Raw genomic sequence first — 13,783 nt, 5'->3', positions numbered from 1 at the left:
TGCATAGTGTAGTTAATTGAACATTGTATTGAACTGTATGGGCAGCTATATTTTTTAATTTATGTATGTTGTATTATACTAAATGCATTATTTCTACCACAAGTAGACCATATAAGGCCTACTGCTACTAAATAGGCACTGGTATGAATTTGACACTGTTTTTGATGCTCATACAAAACTTTAATTATTACTTCACTTTAGTATATTAAATATTTTCAAGTTTTTGTTCATTATTTTTTGCAAAAGAGTGTCTTAATGCATTTGAAAATATACTTAAAACAAACTAAAAATGCATTTTAACATACCTTTTTCCTGGTAAAGTGTATCTGGGATGATAAAAAATACACTTGAAGAGTATTAATGCTGGAAAAATGCAGAAAAAAATACATTTGTTTCTGTTAAAAGTGTGTCTGTCTGGTCTGCATTTTTAAGTGTATTAAATGCACATCAAATGCAGATAAATACAATTCCAATACGGTATTGTAATTTGTAATGAACGTAAAATGCAATTGTTCTTGTAATTAAATGCTTTAGTGAATTGAAATAACCTTTTATAACGTTTTAACAATTAATAATACCTTTTTATATAAATTTTCTTTTGAAATGTGACACTTAATTGATTTTTGCACCACTAGTAAGAGATATAATTTGTGCTCATAATGCTTTATCATTACACTATATTGTTGTATGAAAATTACCCATAAAATTCATGTGAAAGCTCAAGAGATCAATAGCAGCGTGCTATACCCTGCTCCTTTTTACATGACTTGATGGTATTTAGTCCCCAATTCTACATGGCCAAGGGCAAATTAATGTGCAGATTTGACAAATAAGTCATAACTGGGATCCAGTAGGCAGACTTTCATATTACTTGTATTTAATTTAAATCATGTCTGAATTGCTCTTTGGCAAATCTTTGTTGGTCACAGTATTCAACTGAATTTTGTTCACGTTGTAGTGATTATATTTTCAATATTTATCAGACAACATCTTTCTTCAAAAGTTTAACAATGATTGCTTGGTTAATTTAGAAACAAGATCAATGCATCATAACATAAAATGAAAAAATGTGTAATAGTAAAAATGGCAGCAAAACAGCACTAGATTAACTGCCTTAAATCTGAGACGTTATGTTGATGTATTGGAATTTCTCATAAATAATGTGTTCCATAGTTGTATAATTGTATAGTTGCATGCATGAGTGTTGTCAATCTCACAATACCAATTAAAGCCTATAATTTACTAAAACAATTTGAAGTTTGATGTGTTTTTTGTTCAAGATCTGTTATATATATATATATATATATATATATATATATATATATATATATATATATATATATATATATATATATATATATATTGTTGAAAAGTTTACATGCAATAAGTTTACTGTAATTAAGTGACAAATAGTTTTACTGATTTGGTTGGATGCATATATGCAGATATATCATGGTTTGTGCAGAGGACTGTAGCAAAAACAAGAGCTGTCTCCGTAGGATGACATACGCCCCCGATAAACGCTTTGATAGAAGTTATGAGCATTTTTCAAAACCTAAACGCCGACCCTAAGTTCAAGGTCAAAGGGGTTAAAATTTGTGTGTGTATGGGAAGGCCTTGTCCATATACACATGCATACTAAATATGAATGTTACATCTGAAGCGACATAGAAGTTATGAGCATTTTTTCGAAACCTAAATGCAAAGTGTGACGGATAGACAGACGGACAGTGCGATCACTATATGCCCTCCTTTGGGAGCATAAAAATGTGTTTCACATTGTTTTGGTAAATTAGTAATGTAGTTAAAAGAACAGAATCATCAATTACAAAGTTATTGATTATAAAGTGTTGCTGGCATATTTGATTTATTCATCTAGCTATAAGAAGGTCCCTGTTTTATCCCCACTGGCACTGAGCGAGGGTTCTCAAAATCTTTAAACAATATGAATAAGTACATATAGGGTCGAGAAAGCCTTGTTGATATGGGGGCTAAACACCTGAAATCAAAGCGACCCAGGTTAAAGGCCGAGGCCAAATAAATAAACCAGAGGCCGCATGAGCCTGCTATACTCTGAACAAGTATTGTTTCTTCTCAGAAAACTGGCTTAAGTGTCTTACTAAGCTTTAGACTTTGAGTTTCAGTGCAATCTATCTAAAATAAATTGTTTAAATTAAATAATAATTTGTAAAAAGTAAACATTCTGCACAAATTCAATTATTTACTTTACCTGTGTGCATGAATCATTTCAGCCTTGATGGTTAGTGAACTATGTCAAAAGCACCATAGCTATGAAACACTTGTATTTTGAATATTGCAATGTTCCACAGAAATGATGCTGATGATAATTCTACACGATGATGAATTATTAGATATATTTCTAAATTCCATTTCCACCAACAATTTGGTTATTCCACTACCAGTTCACATGCTTCGTACACAGTTGAAAATAACACTATTCCACTCAACAACTGTGACACATGTACTCAATTTTTCAACTTTTCGCAATGAAAAGTGTCTCCTACTGTTATTGTTGTTGTTGTACTTTTGAAAGTAGTTCGAAAGATGGCGACCATTAACCCAGAGATTGATTTATGAAATAAATCGTCTGCTGATCCAGAGTGCCACAACCCAAATTATGTTCGATTTATCGTTATGCATCGGTCTATAAACAATTCGTCGTTTGAATTCGTTTCTATATTGAAACACACCGGGTTATCGGCCAGGGGTTTTTGTATCTAGGCATCACTTCTCCGAATAGGTGATTACGAAACAACGACAAAAAAGAAGTAGTTCTGAAGTAAATATCAATTTTATCAAAACATATTTGTCATTATCCTTCACATTAAAACAATGTAGGCTTTTAATGCTGTCACTACTAAGTATTATAATATAAGTCCACATTAAGCAAAAACAACTTATCATACCTGAACAACTCAAAACACGCCATGTTTACCTTGATTATTATACTTTTTAACAGCGACATGTTAAATTGTATGCAAAACTGGTCTCTGCAAATAGCAGACGAGAACAAAACTATTGCATTCTAGTGGCCTTGTTGGTAACCTTTAAATAGCCTCATTGTGCTTACCAACACTTAGCTGACCTAGTTTCAACGCGTTTGCTCCAAATCGATTCTTGACTACATTAAGTACGGATACGAGTGAAAGGTAGTGTTGCTTTATTAATTTATTTTGGAACCTATTTTATTTAAATTGGTAAAACATGTAAAGAAGCAGTAATACGTTAACACAGATATTTGAGACGTAAACACAGATATTAACTTTTACGATTCATGCATTAGATTTCTATTATGTTTATCCTTTATATCTGAGAAAATGTTAAGCCTGGGAAAGTGTTGCGTGGGTTGATATTATATCTGGGCCGTGGTCTGTGAAAAAGGGGCTTAATGCATGTGCGTAAAGTGTCGTCCCAGATTAGCCTATCTTTTGTCTTATTGTCTATTTCGTGTAAACTAAGACCCTTCTTTACAAAAATCCAGTTTAGGCTTAAAGTCTCGTCCCTGACAAGCCTATGTGGACGGCACAGGCTAATCTGGGACGACACTTTACGCACATGCATTAATCCCCTTTTCACAGAGCACGGTCTATCTCTAATGTATACGAGTAAACTTATGGACGCTTAAATTAGTTGGACATCATATTACATTAAAGTTATGTTTACAGTTGTTTTATGTGTATGCATGATTGCATAAAGCTTTAGTCATTTAGTGGAAGAGGTTGTTTGTTTATTCAGCAAAGTATTTTACCACTTTCAGTCTATTCTTAATATATAAGGTGGGATAAATTACTCGAAATTCTGTTTGAACATAAATTCTTTATATGTATTTTATACATTTGCATTTTATACTTACAACATGCTGTTAAATTAACTGGCCAATATGAATACAGATTATAATATGACGTTCTTTGAGAATTTGGGATCTATTTAATTGAAGATTTTATAATTTTAAATTAAAACTATATGGAAGTAAATCTCTACAAACGTTATTAATCCTATTTATTGTTTCATTATTCTACACAATATTATAAAAAAAATTAAATATGCATATAAACAGTATATAGCCATTCATATTTCACTGCATGCGCAAGAACAGAATCGTGTAAAAGTTACAAAATAAAAGCTGAATTCGCTATACCATACATGTGTTTTTTTCTTGAAATATGAGAAAACATTCTTTTCGCATATCCCCTGACCTCACCTGTAATTAATCAATTTTGTTACACGATCACTACAAGCTTTTATTCAGCACAATATGTCTAGGTTCATAATGCTGATATAGTCAATACTCGTCTAAATGTTAGTGCATTCTTATTGTGAAAAGAAATTAACTTTTATCCGTTTAAAATTTAAGTATTCCTTTTAAAACTACGCACACGCAATACACGTAAAAGTTTGTGGGTCTTCAGTTTTGTATGTAGTAAAACCCATGAACCATTTCTTGTGATATTGCTGTCAATGTTGTATATTTGACAATCAGATTAACAGATCGTCAGGGTTAAACAGCTACAAGTACCCTCCTGCCATTGACGTCCATGAGACATATTCAATACTCGTTGATCCAACATTGACGCCCTTAGTTTGGTCTAAAATGGAGAGATCGCATGTAACATTCCACATGTCGCCTATTTGTCAGTCAATAAAGCGGTCTCAAACAAACAAAGCGATCTCTAGCTAGCCGTTCAAGCATTATTATCAATAACGATGGCTAATTTACTCGCGCTTGTATAAAGTCCTTATGCAAGTGTTATTGATTTATATACATCGTCATATAACAAACCAGTTTATGATCGCGACCATTTCGTATTATTGTCGCTGATGATGACATCATTGTCCATCTCCTCATCATAGATTTTATATTTATAGATTTTATTTACATCATTTCCAGAAGGCCAATGGCCCATGTGGACACATTTTAGTACAAACAATATAATATTTACAGTAATAAACATATGTACATAATTAATTCAAGCACATGAAATTATAATAATTTCATAAGTAGTGTCAATAAGTATTTTACAGCAAGAAATACATATTAACCGTAATAATAATGTTTAAGAGGAGTACTCATACTTATCAATACATATTGCATTAATGTTATCGTTCAAGAACTCTACATAACAAAACCTAAAGAGAGTAAAACAGGAACTCACGCAAAATTCTGAGTGTACAGCCAAGTCACATAGTCGGCAGCATACATAGATAGATGACAAACATGAAATACATTTAATTTAAGAGGAGTTCTCATACTAATCAGTACATAATGCGTTATTTGTAATAAACACTGACTCCACAAACAAAACTTATAAGGCGTAAACAAGAACGCACAAAAACACTCATTATACATTCACATACAAAATCAGGAACAGCAGCATTTTAAATATCTCAACTAGTTTATGGGCAAAGATACATCAAAAGGGCACATACATGTTCGCAGATCTAACTAAAAATGCGGCATGGACAAAAGCACTCAGTTTTCTTAATACAGATTCATTATCGGAAGACATCAATTCTATAAATTTTGCATATTTGGTCGGTTTCTGTAATATGAAGGTATATATTTAACTCTTAAATCTGTATATAAGTTGCATTCAATCACAAAATGATATTCGTCTTCTAGACGATTACAAACAATACATGTCCTTTGCTCAACAGGTGTTGGGTTGGGCTTAGACCATCTGCCACTTTCTATTCTCAATCTATGAGAGGATACTCGTAACCTAGTAAGGTTGAATCTGTATTTTTTAATATTACATAATTCTAAATAAGGTTGAAGTTGAAAGGATGCTATATTCCTATAAAAAAAGAGCTCTACTCGAGTTAACCAATCGGCCGTTCCAATTCTGGATAAAATTATCTGTAAGTCGCTGTTTAATAGCTGCAAGAAATACAGTATCGTGACCGACATCCTGAAAATACCAGGCATCGTAAAAACCAATTGTGCTTAGCAAATCACGTAGTAGGGAACACCAACTTTTTTTATTAGGGTATCTTTCGCAGTCACTCAACAATGTAAGGTAAACTTTTTTATTGAATTTATCACTATTAGTATGTAATATTTTAACCCAATATTTTATAATATTAAAATATCTACTTGTTTGACAGTGAAAGGCGCCCAAGTTCGCCGTATATAAAATCGTTTTGAGTACTTCTTTTAACACCAAGAAGACTTTTACAAAATTGCATATGAATACGTTCTATAGCATCGCCCTTGACAAAACCCCAAACTTCACTTCCGTAATTAAGAATAGGTGATATAAGTTTATCAAACAAGTCTAATCTGTGTTTCACAGTAATGTCAGTATATTTGTAAAGGTATTTGTTCATCTTAAAAATGGCCAAGGATTGGCCAGCTAATGTTCTTTGTGCATCAGAGAACGAGCCACCAGTCGTGAATAAGCCACCAGTCGTGAGCATGATACATTAAATATCATCATGATTGTTGTCGAAACGTCCAGCATCATATGCATAACCATCATCATCTGCAGCTACACCAGAAGTAACACATTTATTGCATTCATCATCTTAATAATTTGAGTCGTGTTCTGAGAAAACTGGGCACAATGCATGTGCGTAAAGTGTCGTCCCAGATTAGCCTGCGCAGTCCGCACAGGCTAATCAGGGACGACACTTTCCGCTTTTATGATATTTTTCGTTAAAATGAAGTCTCTTTTTAGCAAAAATCCAATTAAAGCGGAAAGTGTCGTCCCTGATGAGCCTGTGCGCACTGCACAGGCTGATCTGGGACGACACTTTACGCACATGCAATATGCCCAGTTTTCTCAGAACTCGACTTATTTCATCTTCATCAACTTCATTATACCACCATCTTTATAATGTTCTCCCTCAATTTCTTTATTTTTCCTCCTCCTCATGAATAGCTCCAGCAGAATCAACACCATTATCATTATATCTTGGCACTTACTTACATGAATGATAATTTTGGCTAAATTATTGTTTATATCAATTCAAAAGTGCGTGAAAGTTTAATTTGTCTTTATTAAAAGAGAACCCGGATGCGGGTTTTAGTTATTGTTCGTTTCTTGCTAAATTTACAAAAACAACAACAACAACAGCAACACATTGAATGTGTTGCTGTTGTTGTTGTTGTTTTTAGAATTATTCTAAAAACAACAACAACAAAACACAACACTCAGCAATAGCCAACATCCGAGTGATCTTTAGCGAGTGAAAGTGCCATTTGAAGATTTTAATTTGTGCTTTAATTAAACAAGAAGTGGCGAAGTATTGCTTGCGTAAATTAATCATGCAAAAGTTGTGGACCAAGTCTTTCTTCACATTCTACCTTAATATTTATAACCCAGTATAACGTTTTATTCACTCACACACAACAATGGCGGACTTCATCATGTTACAACTTTGCTTTTGCGATATTTTAACTACTATTTCTTTTGCAGATTACACCTGCATTGAAAAGCAAACAATGGCTGACTTCCACGTGTCCTTCCACATCGCCATGGTGATTGCGGCGGTGCTAGGTGAGCTGGTGAGCTTCATGTTCTTCAACGGGCACAGCGCCTGGGGGCGCCGTATCGGAGACCGCTACCTCATCACCGCCTTCGTCTGCCAGGCCGTTCTAGTTGTCATACTCAAGTGGATCATTGAGTAAGCGCTTGATTATTCTAGGCAGCCACAACCCTGGCTCAGTAAGGGTATGAACCCTGAGCCACTCAGATACGAATATGAACCATTTGTAGTCCCGTAAGAATCAAAATAAATTATAGTCTTTTTTGAATACATTCAAATGTAAAGGTCTTCATTTCCAATTTTAAGATATTGATGAGCAGCAAAGAGCATAAAACCTGAACAGCATGCGAGTGACTCACAGGCTGTTCTGGTTTAATGCCATTTGCTTATAGCCTTGTCACTTTGATTTTTGGGAAAAGGTTAAGCAACATGACTTGAAATGTCCTGTGCGGGGGGGGGGAATTATTTGTTGTGTTAATAAGTTTTTAGTTTCCTATATTGCTTGGATTGTTAATAATAAATACCAGCACTTAACCACTATTATGATATAAATCAGAAAACCCGTGCATGTTTCACAACTTGAAGTTTTCGGATTAACAAATCACGGGTAATTTAGAAGTAAATGGAGGCCAGTAAAAAATTGTCCAATTTTAAGCCAAATTTAACTCATTTCTTTGTCCAATATTCTTTCGACTGTTCGACAATTGAAACTTTACTAGAATACTTGAAGTTAATTGTTTTCTCCTTGTAATATGGTGCCTAATCATGTTGATTTGAAAGCCAAAACATCGCGCTCATTGTATTGTGGAAAAAAACAACATGACCTAGATGAACTAAACACATACATAACTAATACTCAGTTTATATTTAAAACATCATTAAACAAGTGTGTTACAAGGACTGTCTAATATATTGACTGACTGTCCATTGTATCACATTATTGTATGCATTTTATTGAACTACACTATTGTGTTAGTCAGTTACTTTAAATATTAAAACAAAACGATATAATTTGATAAAAGGAAATAACCATACTAAGCGTATTGTCGTCGATAGCAATCAGCAGTTCATAAAAAAGTAACATCAACATATCCTGTAACTGCCTCAGCATACATACCTATACCCAACTGCAATGTTTGTCCTACAAGAATAAGCAACTTATTTCATGCATAAAGTACTTGTAGATGTGCCTTTACACCCATAAAAGTGGATCAATCATAATGTCATCGATCAGGTCGAAGGTCTTACCTATTGTGAACCACGCCTATGTTTGTCTGTATTGGTCTCATTATTTGTCCATGGGATTTATATTCATGTTGCTTATAATATACAATGCTATAATTGGTCTTGTTTAAGTAATGGAAAATTTTGACTGGAGTCGCTTAGTGTTCACAAAATAGCATGAGGATCCGCTGTGTAAACCTGTCTAAATTTTTAATAGACAACCAACATAGACAAACATCTGTCTCAAGTTTAAAAGCAAACGACCAGAGCAAAACATTTGACAGTGTGTTGTCTGTTAGGATCATATTAGTATCGTAAAGTTTTTCGCTATTTTAAACGTACACTTGGACTTAAGATATGTTAATAAATGTCAAATTTAAAACACAGTTCCCTGTACATGACGACCTTCTGTTGCTATGGTAATGTAATTTGCATGATCTTATTATACTTGGTTTGAATGGCACTATATCGGGAACAAATATAGATCAAATGACATGATATATAAATGTCATCAAAAGATTAACGATCTCTTCGGATAGTCACGTCAAAAGCGAAACGCACGCTGTTTGTAGCTACTGTCTTACAACGTAGTCTGTAATTCTCGTTTCAGTCATTACTTTAGCGTCCATGGCTGGAAAGACAGCGCAATCTTGGCCCTGTGGTTGGCCGCCATTTACGCCACCCTTGAGGCGCCACACGTTGTTCATGACCACCACAGCCTCTCCTACTTCTTTGCGCATGCGCTGCACAAGTTTGCTGTCCTGTTTGTCATGATATTTTCTCTACACCATTTTAGAAACTACTAATGTTTTAAACGCATTTGAGAAAGTTGATTGTACTGTATCAATCTTACCTCATTAGGCATTGCACTAGGCTTTGTTTTGTAATGACAGACATAAAGCATTTGATTTCTTACTCCTTTCATTTTGATTGTGATTGGCGAACCAAATCACTTTAACGAAATTAATGCTGTATATTTTTTGACATCGTCAATTTATGTATTTGTGTATGTTCTTTTAATTCGTTTTTTTTACGTTGACTCATAATTTTCTTGTCTATGTAATGAACAGTGTTCCGAAAAGTTTTGTAATAAAACATTGAAACATACAATTTAGTTGTTATATTGTGCATTATTCTCTATCTATACTATTAATGTTCTTGTTGCGGTTATTGCACAACTGATTTACATTTTGCTTCTAAGGTTTTTATGTCCCCCACTATAGTAGTGGGGGACATATTGTTTTTGCCCTGTCTGTCTGTCTGTTGGTCTGTTTGCGCCAACTTTAACATTTTGCAATAACTTTTGCTATATTGAAGATAGCAACTTCATATTTGGCATGCATGTGTATCTCATGAAGCTGCACATTTTGAGTGGTGAAAGGTCAAGGTCAAGGTCATTCTTCAAGGTCAAAGGTCAAATATATGTGGCCAAAATCGCTCATTTTATTGAATACTTTTTCAATATTGAAGATAGCAACTTGATATTTGGCATGCATGTGTATCTCATGGAGCTGCACATTTTGAGTGGTGAAAGGTCAAGGTCATCCTTCAAGGTCAGAGGTCAAATATATGTGGCCCAAATCGCTTATTTTATAAATACTTTTGCAATATTGAAGATAGCAACTTGATATTTGGCATGCATGTGCATCTCATGGAGCTGCACATTTTAAGTGGTGAAAGGTCAAGGTCATCCTTCAAGGTCAGAGGTCAAATATATGTGGCCTAAATCGCTTATTTTATGAATACTTTTGCAATATTGAAGGTAGCAACTTGATATTTGGCATGCATGTGTATCTCATGGAGCTGCACATTTTGAGTGGTGAAAGGTCAAGGTCAAGGTCATCCTTCACAAGGTCAAGGTCATCCTACAAGGTCAAACATCATATAGGGGGACATTGTGTTTCACAAACACATCTTGTTTAAAATAATAACTTCTGTTGTATGGAAAAAATAATTAATTAAAAAAAAAAGAATATGAATGCAATTTGTTATTAATTGCTTAACAATAAATCACAGCCAAACGCTATCAAAACAGTTTGTCAGTACCCAATATCCGGTACAGCATTCATTATCCCATTCTTAGACCCGGAACTGAGAATAAGTCCATACCCAATACATAAAGATTGCTTTTACATAAAAGCGGCGGTCAAAATGGGATGATTTTTATTTTGTTTCTAGTCAGGCTCAACGGGGTTCTTAAGGGTTTAGACAAGGGCTGGATAGAATGAAAACAAACCGGTAAGAACTTTATTTTGGCAAATATCTCAAGTTATTGAAATACATTTGCAAAAATCTGCAGTGCATAATGCACAATTTTTCTTGAAGTTTGTGCCGATAATTTTAAGATTTAAAGTGATATTATGGGCATTTTTCACTGTTGAATTAAGCTGAAAAGAATTAACAGGTCAAAAGAGTTAGTTAAAATGTTGTTACCAGTGTAGTTGACCAATTATCTGCAACTCGTATTGCTACCAGTTGTTTATTAAAAATATGTTTTATATTCGATATTTTACATGACTCACCCAGTCCTCTAAGCCGAAATGATCCGTAAACCAAAATAGTGTCTTTGTGTCGTATGAACGAATCTGCACTAAAACTAAATTTAGGTTCACATCTTACATGCATAATCGGTTGTCAAACGAAAGTACAGTTGATATTCAAATGCATTATTTCTCTTTCCGGGATATTGTTTTAGTATGTTGATGCTGCATTAACAAATATAAGTGTATATGAAGTGAAAATACCAAAAATAAACAACGGTTGCGATAGACACCAATAAACTGTTAGATGCCCATAATATCAATTTAAGAAGTAATCCTTGATTACGTCTGAAATCGGTGCCGAAATTTCACTTTGCGTGCACCATAACAGTGTACATTAATGCTGTACACTTCGAATTTTGGCCAAAAACACAGTCTTAATAAATATTTAATTAAGTAATTTTGATGTATTTCACATTGCCATAAGAAGCATAAAAACTGTATTGTATGCACTAGTTGAATTTCTTAAGAGAATAGTTCTAAAAAGTTATTTGAAAAACTTACCTGTGTGTTTGCATCCATTAACGTTTAATTGTGAACCCCACAAAGTCACGTGATCCTGCTCCCTAGGATAAGGCTTTACTTAATTTAAGTTTCTTTTATATTTTTGAAGAAACAACGATTGCATTAAACTTCACGAAGTACTTATGTTTCTGTGATTTGCATGCCGTTGTATTTGTTTCACTAAACTTTCCAAAGCTAGTTGAAAATGTTTATTCCCTAATGGTTTTTGTCCAATTGCATCAGTTATTTTGGTAACTGCACAAATTGGAGGCAAGTCAAACCGGTGTAGTTGTAAATGCTGAACCATACCCCCCCCCCCCAAAAAAAAAAGGAAGAAAAAAAGGACACAGGCAACAAAACCACAATGACTTATGCTTCACGTATTTTCTTACAATTATTTGACCACAACTTAATGAAATTCAAAGCTTTCGATAAGAGGATGAATAATTTTTGGCCTGGGGCGTAGCCCCAAGGCCATAGTAATGATAACAATTTCTGAGCCTATCCGAATTGGCTGGCTGCCCAAAGCCAAATTCCCAAAAATCCGATTTACCACTTAATGCATGCGCACTAAAAGTAGTTTTTCGCAGATTTCAATTACCCTCCTTGTAAATACAGAACATCACCATATAACATGACAGTGTCATAAAAAATGTTAAAAAATATTATTGAAGCAAAATTGCTAAGCAGTGGCTACGACATAGTTTTTATTGTTTACATATTTATGCGAGAATAAGTTCCTCACTTGAGGGTCTAGGCCAAAAAGATACGAGTGTTTACGGAGACAGTAAGAATTTTTTTCTGAGACATTTTTTGAAGACCTAATATTTGGTATTTATAAACATATTTTAAAATACTTTTATTTTATTTTGCGTTAACAAAACATTACAGAAAAAAAGAAATAAAAAAAGAAACCACATATATTCACGATCATTTTCGGAAATAGACGAAGTAACCGGATATGGTATTTCACTGAGAAGATCGAGCGCGCAAATCGAGAGCGAAAAAGTTCTATGTGAGACAAAGTACACAATCCGTACACCGTTCTTTATCGGGATAAGTGGATTTTGTTGTGAACACATTACAAAGGAAGCATGTGTTTTCCTGATCTGTTAACTATGTAATAAAAAGCTATTTTAGGATATTGTTAGTGATTAATTTGACGCTGACAATAACAGTTTTGCGGTCATGTTGTTGTTGTTGTTGTTGTATATCTTCACCGCCTATGTAGACGTACCTCTACCAGATCTGTAGTGTTGAACAAAAGGTTATTGTTCCCCCCAATAGTATCGTGTATTTCTCCACCGTCTATGTACACTGTAGTATATACAAATATATTTTCTTGTCTTACAGTCTCTGAGCTTATGCACTCAACCGCTAGGGTCAATCCGTATAAATTCGGACAAAGGGAGAAATTCGGACAATACTTCTTCCCAAGCACACTAAATCTAGCACCAGGCCTTCAGCGCCTACAGCGCTTAGATTTTATATCGTTAATACAATATTGTGAAAATAAATGTTTATGTGCACTCCAAAACTTTTAAGTTTTGTAAAGGGGTTTCAAATTACCGCTTATTTATATCGGAACAGAAGTTGTACTTTTGTAAGCTGTCTCAGTTGGTAGCACGCTGGACAACAAAGCCGCGGGAACGGCCACATACATTAAGTGAGCATTGGTCATGAAAACCCCTTAAGGTCACTCTCCCTTACCTCTGATTTAAGTTGGGCAGATGTCAGTTACTGGCATAAATATGTGCACTTACTGCTGAACAAACCAGCTTACCAAGAGAGAAAAACATAACGTAATCCATGAAAATGAATGCATGTGACTGAGTTTTGCTGCCACCTCCGCACTTAAAATTATAGTAATTTTATGAAAGCAAAATACTTTTAATAGAGAAGTAAATACACCCATGCCAAATTAAACTGAAAACACGTTCGTTTTAATTAGAAGATTAGTTCAAATTCCTAGACGTGACCTAACTAGGTATACTTTTAGTGATGCA

The 13,783-nt window shown here is 34.2% G+C and overlaps 1 protein-coding gene across 1 annotated transcript; it reads left to right on the top strand.

Annotated features, from left to right (window-relative positions):
- Positions 1 to 3,096: 3,096 nt before the first annotated feature.
- On the top strand, positions 3,097 to 9,846 carry LOC127873564 (uncharacterized). Its single transcript, XM_052417440.1, has 3 exons — positions 3,097 to 3,170; positions 7,440 to 7,647; positions 9,344 to 9,846. Exons 2-3 carry the CDS (start codon positions 7,466 to 7,468, stop codon positions 9,537 to 9,539), a joined length of 378 nt encoding a protein of 125 aa, XP_052273400.1. The 5' UTR covers positions 3,097 to 3,170; positions 7,440 to 7,465; the 3' UTR covers positions 9,540 to 9,846.
- Positions 9,847 to 13,783: the final 3,937 nt, after the last annotated feature.

Source organism: Dreissena polymorpha, chromosome 3, assembly GCF_020536995.1.
Source record: "Dreissena polymorpha isolate Duluth1 chromosome 3, UMN_Dpol_1.0, whole genome shotgun sequence".
Lineage (NCBI taxonomy): Eukaryota > Metazoa > Mollusca > Bivalvia > Myida > Dreissenidae > Dreissena > Dreissena polymorpha.
This window is presented reverse-complemented; position numbering and strand designations above follow the sequence as displayed.

Bases quoted from the DNA above. Each gene is read 5' to 3' on its own strand.
- LOC127873564 (XM_052417440.1), top strand. From the start codon at position 7,466: ATGGCTGACTTCCACGTGTCCTTCCACATCGCCATGGTGATTGCGGCG. The intron at 7,648-9,343 runs GTAAGCGCTTGA...TTCTCGTTTCAG, and splicing joins ATACTCAAGTGGATCATTGA to TCATTACTTTAGCGTCCATG.